This window comes from Prunus avium, chromosome 2, assembly GCF_965620075.1.
Source record: "Prunus avium chromosome 2, drPruAviu1.hap1.1, whole genome shotgun sequence".
Lineage (NCBI taxonomy): Eukaryota > Viridiplantae > Streptophyta > Magnoliopsida > Rosales > Rosaceae > Prunus > Prunus avium.
The window spans coordinates 28,996,842-29,010,626 of NC_142285.1; the positions used below are offsets into that span (position 1 = coordinate 28,996,842).

General features: G+C 36.4%; 1 protein-coding gene across 1 annotated transcript; it reads left to right on the top strand.

Annotated features, from left to right (window-relative positions):
• Positions 1-2,572: 2,572 nt before the first annotated feature.
• DL1D (DYNAMIN-like 1D) lies at positions 2,573-9,472 on the top strand. The gene is made up of 15 exons (XM_021976152.2): positions 2,573-2,946; positions 3,205-3,268; positions 3,365-3,472; positions 4,091-4,192; positions 4,782-4,832; positions 4,922-4,983; positions 5,490-5,580; positions 5,681-5,745; positions 6,100-6,294; positions 6,429-6,548; positions 6,636-6,706; positions 7,481-7,706; positions 7,826-7,876; positions 7,963-8,340; positions 9,044-9,472. The coding sequence occupies exons 1-15, from the start codon at positions 2,809-2,811 to the stop codon at positions 9,170-9,172; spliced, it is 1,851 nt and encodes a 616-aa protein (XP_021831844.1). The 5' UTR covers positions 2,573-2,808; the 3' UTR covers positions 9,173-9,472.
• The last annotated feature ends 4,313 nt before the right edge of the window (positions 9,473-13,785 follow it).

The following is a 13,785-nucleotide window of genomic DNA, read 5'->3' on the forward strand; positions in this document are numbered from 1 at the left end:
AAGCAAATTAAAACTTTAAGCACTCAAACTTGAAGTTCAGAATGTCTTCTTTCCAGCCATATATCATTTGGGCCAATCCAAGGTCGGAGGAGGAAGTTAAGGCCAAAACAAATTGCTAACTCATTTTGCGCGCTGATAAAATCCATCCTGAGCATGGCTCTGTGTTTGCTAGGTAACAGACTCCACAATTATCCAATGGGGCTGAATTTCGGATATGTTATAGTATACACCCATTGGAACAACTTTCATGAAGAATGTGGCCTCATCCGAGCTATGTAGGTTGCTGAAACAAAGCTTGCAATATGACCTACGAAACTGGGCTGGCAGGGGACTGTAGCCAAAATTGAGTTTGTCTTTAAGCTCTTCATCCATTCATCCAAATTAGGCCCTAACATGCATGGATTGCATCATTTACTATCCAAAGCCCTCATTATTACCTAAAGCTCAATGAACTGAAAGATAAACACAAAAAGGATTAAAAGCACAAGTTTAACTCAAAAACATAACCAAATCATAAGCTAGAAGGGTACAAAATGATATACAATTATGAACCGATCAGGCTCCACCTCCATTAGAGAGTTGGTACACAAGTTGGTATCTAAAGTTGGTCTCCCTAGCATGACTCACTAAATATCTCATATTTTTATGGATTAACAAAACTTTAGTCCCTGGAGGTTTAGTGTCATTATCGAAATGGGCCCCAAGGTTTCAATTCAATCAATTTCATACCTGACATTTCCAAGTATTACCAATTTACACCCGCCGTTACATTGACCGTCAAAGTTAGACGTTAAATGCTGACGTGGCAGTCGTGGGACCCACCTCATAACCAAACAGTAATTAGAAAGAGACCAATATGGGACGAATAATATTAAAAAGTTATTTATTTTTAAAGTTAATTAAAATCAATTATTTAAAACCAAAAAAAAAAACATAATTAAAAAACCCTTCAAACTCCCCACCCGTCAAACCTAAATCCAAACCCAGCATCTCCACCACCATCCTTCTTCCTTCTTCTCTCCACCCATCAAACCCTAAATCCAAACCCAGCATCTCCACCACCCACCCTTCTTCTTCCTCCTCCTTATCTTTCAAAAAAACAATTTAATAAAATGAAATGAATATACCCAGAGCGTTATGCCTGGAAGATTCACGCATCAAGTTGGCACAGAATTGGTCTCCATCGTTCAACCAGTTTTTACTCAAAAATTCCATCACTTCTTCATATGCCTCGGGGTTGTAACTCTTCTCTGGGAATTTACTCTCCACGCAGCCCCGCCCCAGCCCCATCCCCTTTCCCTCCTCCTCTGAAATATCTCCGCCCCTCTTAGTCTCTCTCTCTCTCTCTCTCTCTCTCTCTCTCTCTTACATCTGGTTCGATCCAGTTATGCTAATACACCCATATTCCCACCACTAAGCCCCATACCCAGATCTGCAAGTGGCTAGAAATTTCCGGGTGATTGGGAAGTGCGATGGGCAATCGGGAGGGGCAATAAGGAGGTGCGAATTTCCGGGCAATCGAGAGGTCTTTGTCGACCTCGAAAACCCAGGTGGTTGGGTCATCGTCAACCTTGAAAACTAAGCGACGTCGTCGCGAACCCATATGCCGAATCTGCCATACGTCTCCGACGACGCGCAGATCTCCTCCTCAGATCTATTGGCTAGGGCTCTGGTATTGGTTGGGGCTAGGAGGAGAGGACTGAGGGAGAATGAGGTGGTGGGTGGTGGGTGAGGAACGAAGGTGGGGATGTTGGAAGAGAAGGAGGAGGAAGAAGAAGGATGGGTGGTGGAGATGCTGGGTTTGGATTTAGGGTTTGATGGGTGGAGAGAAGAAGGAAGAGGAAGAAGGATGGGTGGTGAAGATTTGGGTTTGGATTTAGGTTTGACAATAGGGTTTTTTAAAATCAATATTATGTATTATTATTATTATTGATTTTAACAATATTATTGATTTTTAAAAGGTTAACTTTGGAATAATTATGTATTAAAAAGGTTAACAATAGGGTTTTTTAATTATGTTTTTTTTATAAAAAAAAAATTGATTTTAATTAACTTTAAAAATAAAGAATTTTTTAATATTATTTGTCCTATATTGGTCTCTTTCTAACTGCTGTTTGGTTATGAGGTGGGTCCCACGACTGCCACGTCAGCATTTAACGTTTGACTTTGACGGTCAATGTAACGGCGGGTGTAAATTGGTAATACTTTGAAATATCGGGTATGAAATTGATTGAATTGAATCCTTGGGGCCCATTTCGATACTGATACTAAACCTCCAGGGACTAAAGTGTAGTTAATCCTATTTTTATTTGTTGTTTGTTTGGTCCTCAAGCGCCGACCGAACCATCCAACTCCAAATCCCAGCCGCCAAACCATTTCCTATCAACAGGGATGGTGGGACCTTCCGCTTTTTTATTAAACTAAAAACACTCCAGAAAGATGGAAAATTCAAATTTCAAAATTTGAAACGCGTCGTTTATTACTAGCAGAGACCCAATCTGTGGGGCCCGCCATATTCCAAACGGTGCACATTCGACCCGAAAGCATATTCATATAATTCAACCTCGTGACTCTGACGCTTGTCCAAAAACTGTTACAGAGAAAGAGAAAAAGGAGAGAAGAAGAAGAAAGGAGAGCACTAATATTTGACCATTCGAGATTTCATAGGGATTTTTATTTTGCGTCTTTCCGACTTCCAAGTCAAGCTTCTCTGCTGCCGCTGCTTTGTTCGTTTGTTGTTTACTTTTCTTAATTGTTAAGGAGGAAGAGAGATTAGGGTTTTGGATCGGAGAGAGAGAGAGAGCTGAGATGACGACGATGGAGAGCTTGATCGGGTTGGTGAATAGGATACAGAGGGCGTGTACTGTGCTGGGTGACTATGGAGGCAGTGATAGTTCTTTCTCTTTGTGGGAAGCTCTGCCCTCTGTTGCCGTCGTCGGTGGCCAGGTCTGTCTCTCCCCTCACCGCCTTTGAATCATTTTGTCCCATTTTTATGATCTTTGTTTGTTAAAGGGGGTTTTAGGTAGAAAAAGTGAGAAAGGATGAGATTTTTTTGGTAGATATTGATTGAAAATTACTCTCATTGAGAAAAAAAAAAAAAAAAGTTTAAGAGACAAAGTTGAACTGATGTTCTCTTTATTATTGTTGTTTTTTAACATTTGGTTTTTATTTATTTAATTTTTTCTATTTTTGGAATGAGAACAGAGTTCGGGGAAGTCTTCGGTTTTGGAGAGCATTGTTGGGCGTGACTTTCTCCCCAGAGGATCAGGTTGATTTAAAGCTTTGAGTTTAATTCACAATGTTTAGTTCTTCTTTCTTGGTTTTCTATCTTTGATTATGGCATTGTTTTCTTAAATAATTGCAGGGATTGTGACAAGGCGGCCTTTGGTGTTGCAGCTCCACAAGACAGATGAAGGAACCCAGGAGTATGCCGAGTTCCTTCACCTCCCCAAGAGAAGATTCACCGATTTTGGTATGTAAATGATCCTCCCTATGTTTCCTGTATAGATGCGAATGTAGGTTTCTTTCACTTATATAAGTGTAAGATTGATTCTTTCTAGCTAATAAATGATGGATTTTACACAACTGTGTTGTTCACGTTCAGCTCATAGAGAAAAGTCATTATTATTCAGTTCATAAACAGTTTATGACAGTGTGTGTATGATTTTTAAGTCATTGTGCAGGTGAAAGTAGTTCTCCATTTGATCACCTTATTTGTAGTAAAGCTGGAAATTTTGACGTCTGAGCATTTATAGTTGTCCCACCTACTGAAATTTGTTGAGCACCTCTAATGATTCATTTATTTAAGTTTAGGTAGAAGCAAACTGTCAATCTGATTACATTGGCAGACAAATGGATTCACATTACAGATCAATTTTAAAATGATTTGAAATGAAAGTTTGGTTAATCTTTCAGTTGGGGTTTTTAATGAGCTTGTCTGCCAATTAATAATTATTTTTTGTTTTTTTGTTTAATAGTAACTCATGCACATGCTCTTGATATGGCACTTTGCTTTCTTCACCTGACAGTGTCTATTGCTTTATTGCAAGAAACCGACACCCAAAACTGATATGTTCTCGTCTTTCTGCAGCCATGGTTCGAAAGGAAATTCAGGATGAAACTGATAGAATAACAGGAAAGTCAAAACAGATATCTCCTGTTCCCATACATCTCAGCATCTACTCCCCGAATGGTATGTTACTAATACCATTTTTTAAAAAAGTTTATTTATTATCTAATGTTTTAATACACTCACTGGAACCTTGTCATCCAAGCAACAAGCCGTAAATTTTCAAAGCCTTGCAGCACTTAGTATCACTCTTTTGTGTGTGTGTCTTGCGGGTTAATTTTGTATTGCAATTTATCATCTTTGTGCTTATGCTTTGTTGTAGCTCCTAGCAGTAGTTGGTACTTGTAATTGGCTCACATGATTATTTCACATATGCACCCTTAAAAATGCAACTTAAAAAAAAGCTCCTTCACAAAATTTTGAGGCTGTCACAGTTCCTAAGCGTAATATGTTTTTATGTGAGACGAAAATATATATGTAAATTCGGATGATCTTTGCTAATAAAGTGATCTAGTTTTGGCACCCCTTTGATAACTCTTAGGTATTACTTCTTCTAATCTTTTTTTCTCTTGCATTAATATGTCATTTTTCGTGGTTCCTCTGTGTTCTTTTGTGGCATAAGAGAGGGAGGAATATTGGAGTTTCATTTTACATTATCAAATTGTTGTATTTCTTTTCCTTACACTAATTCTTGATCTCCTTTGTTTGGCAGTTGTCAACTTAACCCTAATTGATTTACCCGGTTTGACGAAAGTTGCTGTTGGTATGTTTATTTCCAATGCTGATTGTGTGTTGAATTGCATGATGCGATTTTATTTGTCAGTCACCAACCAAGATGATTATTCTTTTCAGAGGGCCAGCCTGAAAGTATTGTTGAAGATATTGAAAATATGGTTCGATCTTATGTTGAGAAGGTAATGAATCATTATGAAATCATAAACATGCACAAACACCTGCATTCAGGAATTGACATTCAGGGAGTTTTGAATTCACTGACTTGTTGCCAAATGCACAGAAATATTGATGTCCAATGATATGATTGAAATGTTATAATTAACAAAAATTGTTGGTCTTTCTCACTTCCAACTAGCCTTGTCAAAAGCTATACTTGTTTTGTGTTTCAGTTTTATAAAGTTAAGCTTGAATATTGTCCATCTGTCACTGCTTTTAGTAACTGTTGCAAATAGTAATTTTTTTTTTGGGTGGCATTTGTAGCATCTCATGCACCTTCAGGAGTGAGATCCCGTTTTGCAGGAATGTGAGGCCACTCGATCAACTGGCCTCTCTCATTCCATAAAACAGGATTCTGCTCGTGAAGTTTTTATGTAGTTTCTCTACATCCATTACAGAGATAACCATTTCTCTTTTCCTATGATGAAGGTCAATTGACTTCTAATTGATGAGTTTGTGCTTATTGTAGCCTAATAGCATCATACTAGCAATATCTCCAGCCAACCAAGATATAGCCACATCTGATGCTATCAAACTTGCTAGGGAAGTGGATCCAACAGGTATGCTCTATTTATTCCCGAGTGTAGCCATTTCCCTCTTTTGACTTGTGCTATTACTTAATTTTGTCTTCTCTTACATCATTCTCTTTATAACTCGCAGGTGAACGAACATTTGGGGTGTTGACAAAGCTTGATTTGATGGACAAAGGAACTAACGCGTTGGATGTATGATCTCTCTCTCTCTCTTACTATAAAGCTCAGTCCTATGTAAATGGTATTTGACTGAGCAAGCTTTCTGGTGAAATACATTAAAATTTTCAAATAGATGAGACCGGGCCTTTAGCATTCAAAATACAGCAGTTTTCAAACATATTAAAGTGATCTATTTTTTATTTATATAAAATTTTATGGAAGTGACCCGTAAAACTCTGCTCTGGTTTTCTTTACATTTTACTATGCTTGACACTAGATACCCTTTGCACTCATGGTTTTTACTACAGCTTTGAACCTGGAACCAAAAAAAAAAAAAAAAAAGGTACAGAATTTGTTCTTTAATCTCTTACATCTCTGTCCACAAAGGTTATTGAAGGAAGATCTTATCGCCTGCAACGTCCTTGGGTTGGAGTTGTCAACCGTTCACAAGCAGATATTAATAAAAACACAGACATGGTTCTCGCGAGGCGAAAAGAGCGTGAATACTTTGCAACCAGTGCCGACTATGGGCACTTAGCTAGTAGAATGGGTTCTGAGTATCTTGCAAAACTTCTCTCGAAGGTTAGTATAAAATATGTTTGTTGCAGTGGAAAATATTGCTTGAAATAGGGATCATTATCCGTTGCTTGAAATAGGGTATCTTGTTTCGTTGCTTGACAAAGGGTATCATTTTGATGGGTTGATATTGTTTATAGCACTTGGAGTCTGTGATTAGGGCTCGAATTCCGAGTATCACATCTATGATTAACAAAAGCATTGATGAACTTGAATCGGAGATGGACCATCTCGGTAGGCCTATTGCCGTTGATGCTGGGGTGAGCTGTCTTTATCTTCTGCACTTGATCATAAATAAAATGTTTTTTGTGCAATCATGAGTTTGTAACCAAGAGTTTGTATTTTAGGCTCAATTATACACTATCCTGGAACTTTGCCGTGCATTTGACCGGATTTTCAAGGAGCATTTAGATGGAGGGTAAGACAAGATCTATTTATTAAAACTTCGTCTCATCAATGTATTTAGAATTTAGTTTCTAGGATGAAAACTATTGTAGATCTTAAATTTGACCAATTTTCAGTCTTAAGTTTATTGGAGCATATGTAATTATGTACCATTGAGTTGATTTTATACAATGATATGCTTTTGGAGATTATGTTGTTTTTTATATTCTCTTTTAATACATTATTTACCTTTTTTAATTCTTAAGTATCCTTAGCAAAAGTGCCAAAAGCTGAACTCGCTTGAGAGAAGATGCATATGCTAGAAAATTAAATTTGGGTATTCTAAATTTAATGTAGTATGCTGGACAACTCTATGTGGGTGATCTGTGATCTAAATCTAATGTAGATGCTTAGTTAGTAATAGCCGGTTTGGCTGGTACGTTTTCGATATGGAACTACTTGGACAGTCAAGGTTTGGCCATTTGTAAGTATTTAGTAATGGGGTACCCTAGGTTAATGGCTTTGGGTTGGTTTTAACTTTTAACAGTTCTTGACACATCGCTTCCCTGCTGGAGCCTGAAACACAGCTAGTTGCATGTGCTAGTCTTTTGTTGCTTGCTGAACAGTTTCACTTTGCATAATACACTGCTTCGTAGGGACATGCGAGTGCTACAAATTTGTCATATAAAATGGATTTGTTAACTTAAAGTTGTAGTATCCTCAGATGAATTGCTGATTTCTTTGACCAAAAAAATGCCTACAATACTGTTGTCCGATGATATATTTGCGCTTCATTTTGTCATTTTAGGCGGCCCGGGGGTGATCGGATTTATGGTGTCTTTGACAACCAGCTGCCTGCTGCGTTGAGGAAGCTTCCATTTGATCGACATCTTTCCTTACAGAATGTAAGGAAAGTGGTTTCAGAGGCTGATGGTTATCAGCCTCACTTGATTGCTCCAGAGCAAGGTTACCGCCGCCTAATTGAGGGATCACTGAATTATTTTAGAGGGCCAGCTGAAGCTTCTGTGGATGCTGTAAGTTATCCCCTTTTATGTACTCTCCAGTAGTCCAGTTTTGTCAGAAATGTTTTTAAAGTTCATCAAGAACCTGATAAACTTTTGCGTCTTTGACTGACCGAAAATCCATACCGTAGGTCCACTTCGTCTTGAAAGAACTTGTAAGGAAGTCATTAGCAGAAACTCAGGTGAAGGGAATTTGTCTGTTACTTATAAAGCTTAACTATTGTTCTTCCAATGAGAAAATGGATTGATTTTGATGTTTGTGACTCAGGAATTGAAGCGCTTTCCGACTCTGCAAGCTGAAATAGCTGCTGCTTGTAATGAAGCCTTGGAAAGGTTCCGTGATGATAGTAAGAAGACAACTCTTCGATTAGTGGACATGGAATCTTCATATTTGACTGTGGATTTCTTTCGGAGACTTCCCCAGGAAGTGGAGAAGCCAGGAAACCCAGGTACCACGACTTCTCCTGCTGTGGACCGATATGCAGAGGGCCACTTTCGGAGGATAGGATCGAACGTATCCTCTTATGTGGGAATGGTGTCTGAGACACTGAGGAACACAATCCCCAAGGCTGTCGTTCATTGTCAAGTCAGAGAGGCCAAAATGTCGTTGCTGAATCACTTCTATATACAAATAGGAAAGAGAGAGGTACTCTTTCACTCTCTCTCTCACCTAAATGCACACAGAAACACTTTTGGATGCTGAGTGATTGTGGATTTATTTCATGTTAGCTTGGATTGTCATCATTGCATTGCCTGCAGCTGATTTGTCATTTAGACGAGTGTCTATAGACTAAAAGGCACAAGCTTCTTGTGGTTGCTGTTTTACAAGATTATGCCCTTTCAATTTCAAAATTTGTTCTTAACGTAGGGCCCGTTTGATAACCATTTCAATTTTATTTTTTAGTTTTCACTTTTTGTTCTAGAGTATAAAGGAAAAAGAGGGAGAATGGAAGTGAGAATGAGAGTGGAGATGGGATTGAGAGGGAAGATGAGAGGGGAGGATGTGAGGGAGGAGTAACAAAAGCGAACAAAAACTAAAAACTGAAATCTATTTGAAATTGTTCACTTTCAAGTTTTTGTTTTCACTTTTGTTACTGCTCCCTCCCATCCTCCCTTCTCATCCTCACTCTAATTTTCCTCTATACTCTAGCACAAAAAATAAAAACTAAAAACTAAAATTGAAAGGGTTATCAAACGGGTCTGTAGGTGTAAGTCTTTTTATTTTTATTTTTGGTCATTAGGAGGTGTAAGCTTATGATTCGACCTTAGGTGCAATGTGTTGATTGTTTTGGACAATAGCTATGTTCGCTTATGGTTTTGATTGGTTGCTGCTTTGGCTTGTGTTTCAGGCTAAGCAGCTTTCCCAGCTGCTTGACGAAGACCCATCGTTGATGGAGAAGAGGCAACAGTGTGCTCAAAGGCTTGAATTATACAAGTCAGCTAGGGATGAGATTGATTCCGTATCATGGGCTCGCTGAGAAGAATTAACAATCAGAGATATCAGAGTTACTGCTACCGATATGTAAACACGACCGAATTTATTGAATTGTTGTTCAATAGAGATCTTGCCCTTTTTTCTTCTTCATACTATTATTCTATGTAATTGTTGACCCAACTTCTCGTGCTTTGGGATGGGATGTTGAACTGTTATATTCTTTTTTTTTTTTTTTTTGGGTCAGATCGATTGCTGTATTTGTTTTGATTACTATTGTGATCATATTAATCTTTTGTACATCTCTAAAACCTTTGTGATATAGTATATTAGAGCATTACTTTAATTATGTCCAGTTCAATTGAGTTTGCAAAATGTAAGAATGGAGATTGGTCCAACTGGTTTTGTACAAACAACTGATTCAGTGTTTGGATTGGAAGCAAACGGAAAAAAATACCACTAACTAGTGTCTAAACATGACCAGAACAGGGTGGACAATATTTTTATTGTTTTTTTAAAGAACCTTATTGTTAATAAACATCATTACTATTAAATACTTGACCAAAAAAAATCATTACTATTAAATAAAAGTGAATTAAAGTACATTGGACTATTAGTCCTTGAACTGGGATCCAAGTTTCAATTTGGTCCTTGAATTAAGTTTTTCAATTTAAAGGTTTCAATTGTAGAAACTTTTTAAATAACAGGTGAATATAACTTCTTTAAATACTTGCTGAAAAATATAAAATCCGTCGTAAAATGAATGGTATATGCGAAAATATTAAGCTGCATGTAAAGTAAATGAGATATAATATTTCACGAGGTTCGGCCTACGTCCTTGGAGAGTAGCAGCAATGACTTTTCCACTACTTAAAATAATAGGGCTACAAGTTCAACTTTAGTGTTTACAATCTCTATCTCACTGATATTTCTCTCTGCTCTCGTTTCTCTCCTCTCACTCTCCTTTCTGTCTTCCTTCCTCTCAGCCTGGGCTCTCATTTGCTTCTTTGATGGTGTGTCATTACAATGAAGGGAGGAAGTACATTTATAGGCAAAGCCTCTTGGCTTCTTGTGGATGTGCAATTATTTCTTCCAATGTGTGGACTCCACTTCTAAAAGACCTTCATCATCACTTTACCCACCCAGACAACAAGTCTCCAAATGAATAGTTAGTGGGCTCCACCACATTCTTTACAACAAAATATTTAAATATAGTTATTGGTACTCAAAAAAAGCCATTATGTAGAGTGCTAATAACAGCTCCCTTTAAAAAAATAAAAAACAACAACATAAATAAGCCCTTCACAACATCCCTCCATAATAAAAAAAACATTTCCTTAACATCCCACTGTTAATACACTTCCTTGACATTATACATTTTTCCACTGTAATGACACTCAATGTCACTCTTACCTTTTACATTGGATGACCACTTTTTACACTGCAATAACATCTTATATACTGTTAATAACACTATAGCAAACCCAAGAAAAGTTGCAGAGCCATACATAATGCCATTCCATGCTACTTATTCATTTTCCCTTATTTTATTTTATTTTGAAATCTCAACTATTAAATCCAGTTTTTCTTTTTCCCTATGAAAAAAACACTATTCATTTATCAAATTCCATGGGATTTTCCACTTCTTAAACAGAATCACCCAAAAAAGGATAAGTAGCAACTGCTCATGAACGAGAGTAATAGCAAGAGAGGAATATGATTCCACAATAACATCAACAATATGGAATCACGAGAAATTGGGCCACAAACACAAGAAATTATAAAATGGTACTGTAGTATGGTCACGTGGTATAGAGTTACACCTGTTATAATATGAGTGGACGACAATGTTGATATTTCCCCGTTTTAAGGAACAATATCAATGATATTCACTTATATTATAACACATTGAACAAGTTATATCACGTTGTCACTACACTACCAATGTAGTTAACACATAGATACTATTCACGCGACTGAGGATTGCTACGAGCAGCCTCCGCATGTAGCCATGGAACTCCAGTTCTCACCATCTCGAGGGTTTTAAAAAAAAAAAAAAACAAAGTCCGAGTGTGGTCCTTGTATGTAGCCTTCAAATGCCTAATTTCCGCACAAACTCATTTCATAATCCTCTGTGTGGTCCTTGTATGCGGCCCTAGGAATTTCCACAAGCTGTTGTGTCCCTATTATATTCGAGTTGTTTGGGTTTGGGTAGAAGCCAAATTCAGGACCCTCTCCAATGGCTATCCTGGCTATTCACAAGTTAGGAAAGACACAAAACGACCCTTTTACAAGAAGGAATATGTGACATGGGCACATGGCAGTCGCGTTCACTAAAATCTACCTTTCTTTTTGGACTGAAATACTTTTTTTATATTATACAAAGCGATATTTAGAGAGAGGGGGAATCGAACCTAGGGCCTAGGATGCAGGAGTAAATGTACGATTGTAGTTAAACGTTTTCATTCACTTACATGGATTTAACATTTCAAAATATTAAACCTGACCAAAACTAAAATACGTTGACATTAATCATAGCTATCTAAAACCACACTGGACTCAGCTCAACTTCTACATCTCTCACCACCAGTTATACCAGGATGTCCAATATTTCATCAACTCCATCCCCAGTTGATAGGTATTTCTTTGCTTTTAATTATTTTATTTTCTTGCACAGAAAGCTGCTCGTTTCGCAAGCTCATTGTTGTTCAGTGTTTGAAGTTAAAATGTGGATTGACCATTGTTAAAAGCCTCAGTGCAAGAAAATTAATTTGATTTTAAACAGTATGTTTTGTTGAATCTTGAATATACTTGAGATGAGACCTTTGATTTAGATTTCGGATAATATATTTAAGCTAGAAAATTTAATATGTTGCCTAATACTACATATACTTTTTGTATGTACAGCATTTTATTTTGAAATTGTTTTGCAATTCAACAAATGGTATATGATCAAATTAATTTAATCACATACGTATGGTACTTTGAGTTTCATGTATGATGTAATGGATTTTCATGCAATTTAATCATGTATCCACCAAAATCATGTCCACTTCTTGACTTGTTCACAAATTATTAATTTCCATGATTTTTTTTCTTTATTTTGGATGATTTTAGTGTGCTTATTTCTATTTAAAAAATGTGGCTAATAGTAACTTTCTTAGGCCCCATTTGGGATTACTTTTTTTTTCGCCAAAAACCTGCTTCACTTTAAAGTTAAGTAGTTTAAGGTGTTTGGTAAAAATAAAATATCCTGATTATTTTAAAAGTAATGGCCTTTTGACAGTAGCTTTTAAAAGTAGCTGCTATGTTGCTTTTCAAAGTTGATTTCAAAAGAAGCAGAAATGAATCTTTAATGAATTTTTTTCAATTCCCATAATAACATTATTAATTTTTAAAAATAACCTCGTCTACTAGCACCACCTTCATCACCATCACCACCTCCACCTCCACCACTACCACCACCTTCATCATCACCCCCACCACCACCTTCATCTCCACCTCCACCTCCACAACCACCACCACCACCAACAACTCCTCCTCCTCCATCTCCACCTCCACTCTCATCACAACCACCACCATAACCACCACATGATTAGCACATAACACTTTCAACATTATGTCTATTTTAGTTATTATTCACAGTTACAAAAGTTTTATATTAAAATTTACCAAACGGTTTTGACATTGCTTTTTATACTAACAACACTTTAAAAATATTGTTTACCAAACATGGAACAGCTGTACTTTACAGCTGATTATTTTCAAAGCACAACAAAAGCTGCTTTTTTAAAAAGTGACAGTAATCCCAACAAAAGTGAAGCTGCTTTTATAATGCCATCACTTTCATTCTTTCATTCGGCAACATGTTAGTTTTCCTTCAAATTTGTAATTTTTTATTATTAATGTTTGTGGAAATTTATGGAGATTAAAAAGATGAATTAATGTACTTGTAAGACAGGTTTATTATTCTAATGTAACACAATTGGCTTCTTCGCATCAAGATAAGGGATGTCACTCGACCATATATACATTATCCATCCTTCTGCAAGCCAGATTATATATATATATATATATATATATATATATATATATATATATATATATATATTTATTTATTTCTTTGATAAAGGACATGTCCATTAGTTCAACTTGACATATTTATTAATCTGTAATAATAAAATGAGTTAAATTCCAATTACGAATTACTCATGCTTTTACTTCACATCAAGGAATGAAAGTATAATAATTCCTGATTTTGGAGGAATTGACTTTTGCGTGGGGAGGTATTCTAATTTCTAGAGAACTAACCCATAAGTAATTTATCTTTTCTATCCATTATACCCTTCACATATATATTTTTTTAATTTACCATTTACTTTAACCCAACAAAAATTTGCATATAAAATAATTTATTTAGAATAAGAGCATTTTAGTAATCATATGAGTTTCAATTCCGATTTATGGGGATTTAGTAAACAACTTATAAGAAATCAGTATCATTCCTTACCCGATTCGAGTTAGTTTAGTAAACAACTTCAATGGAATCCGGATTCTAACTCCTCCTTAATTCATTTTCTCCTCATCTAATTACAGATTAGTAAACATGTATAAACATTAAAAAAAAAGACATTATGTAAAATCTTGAGAAAATACAGT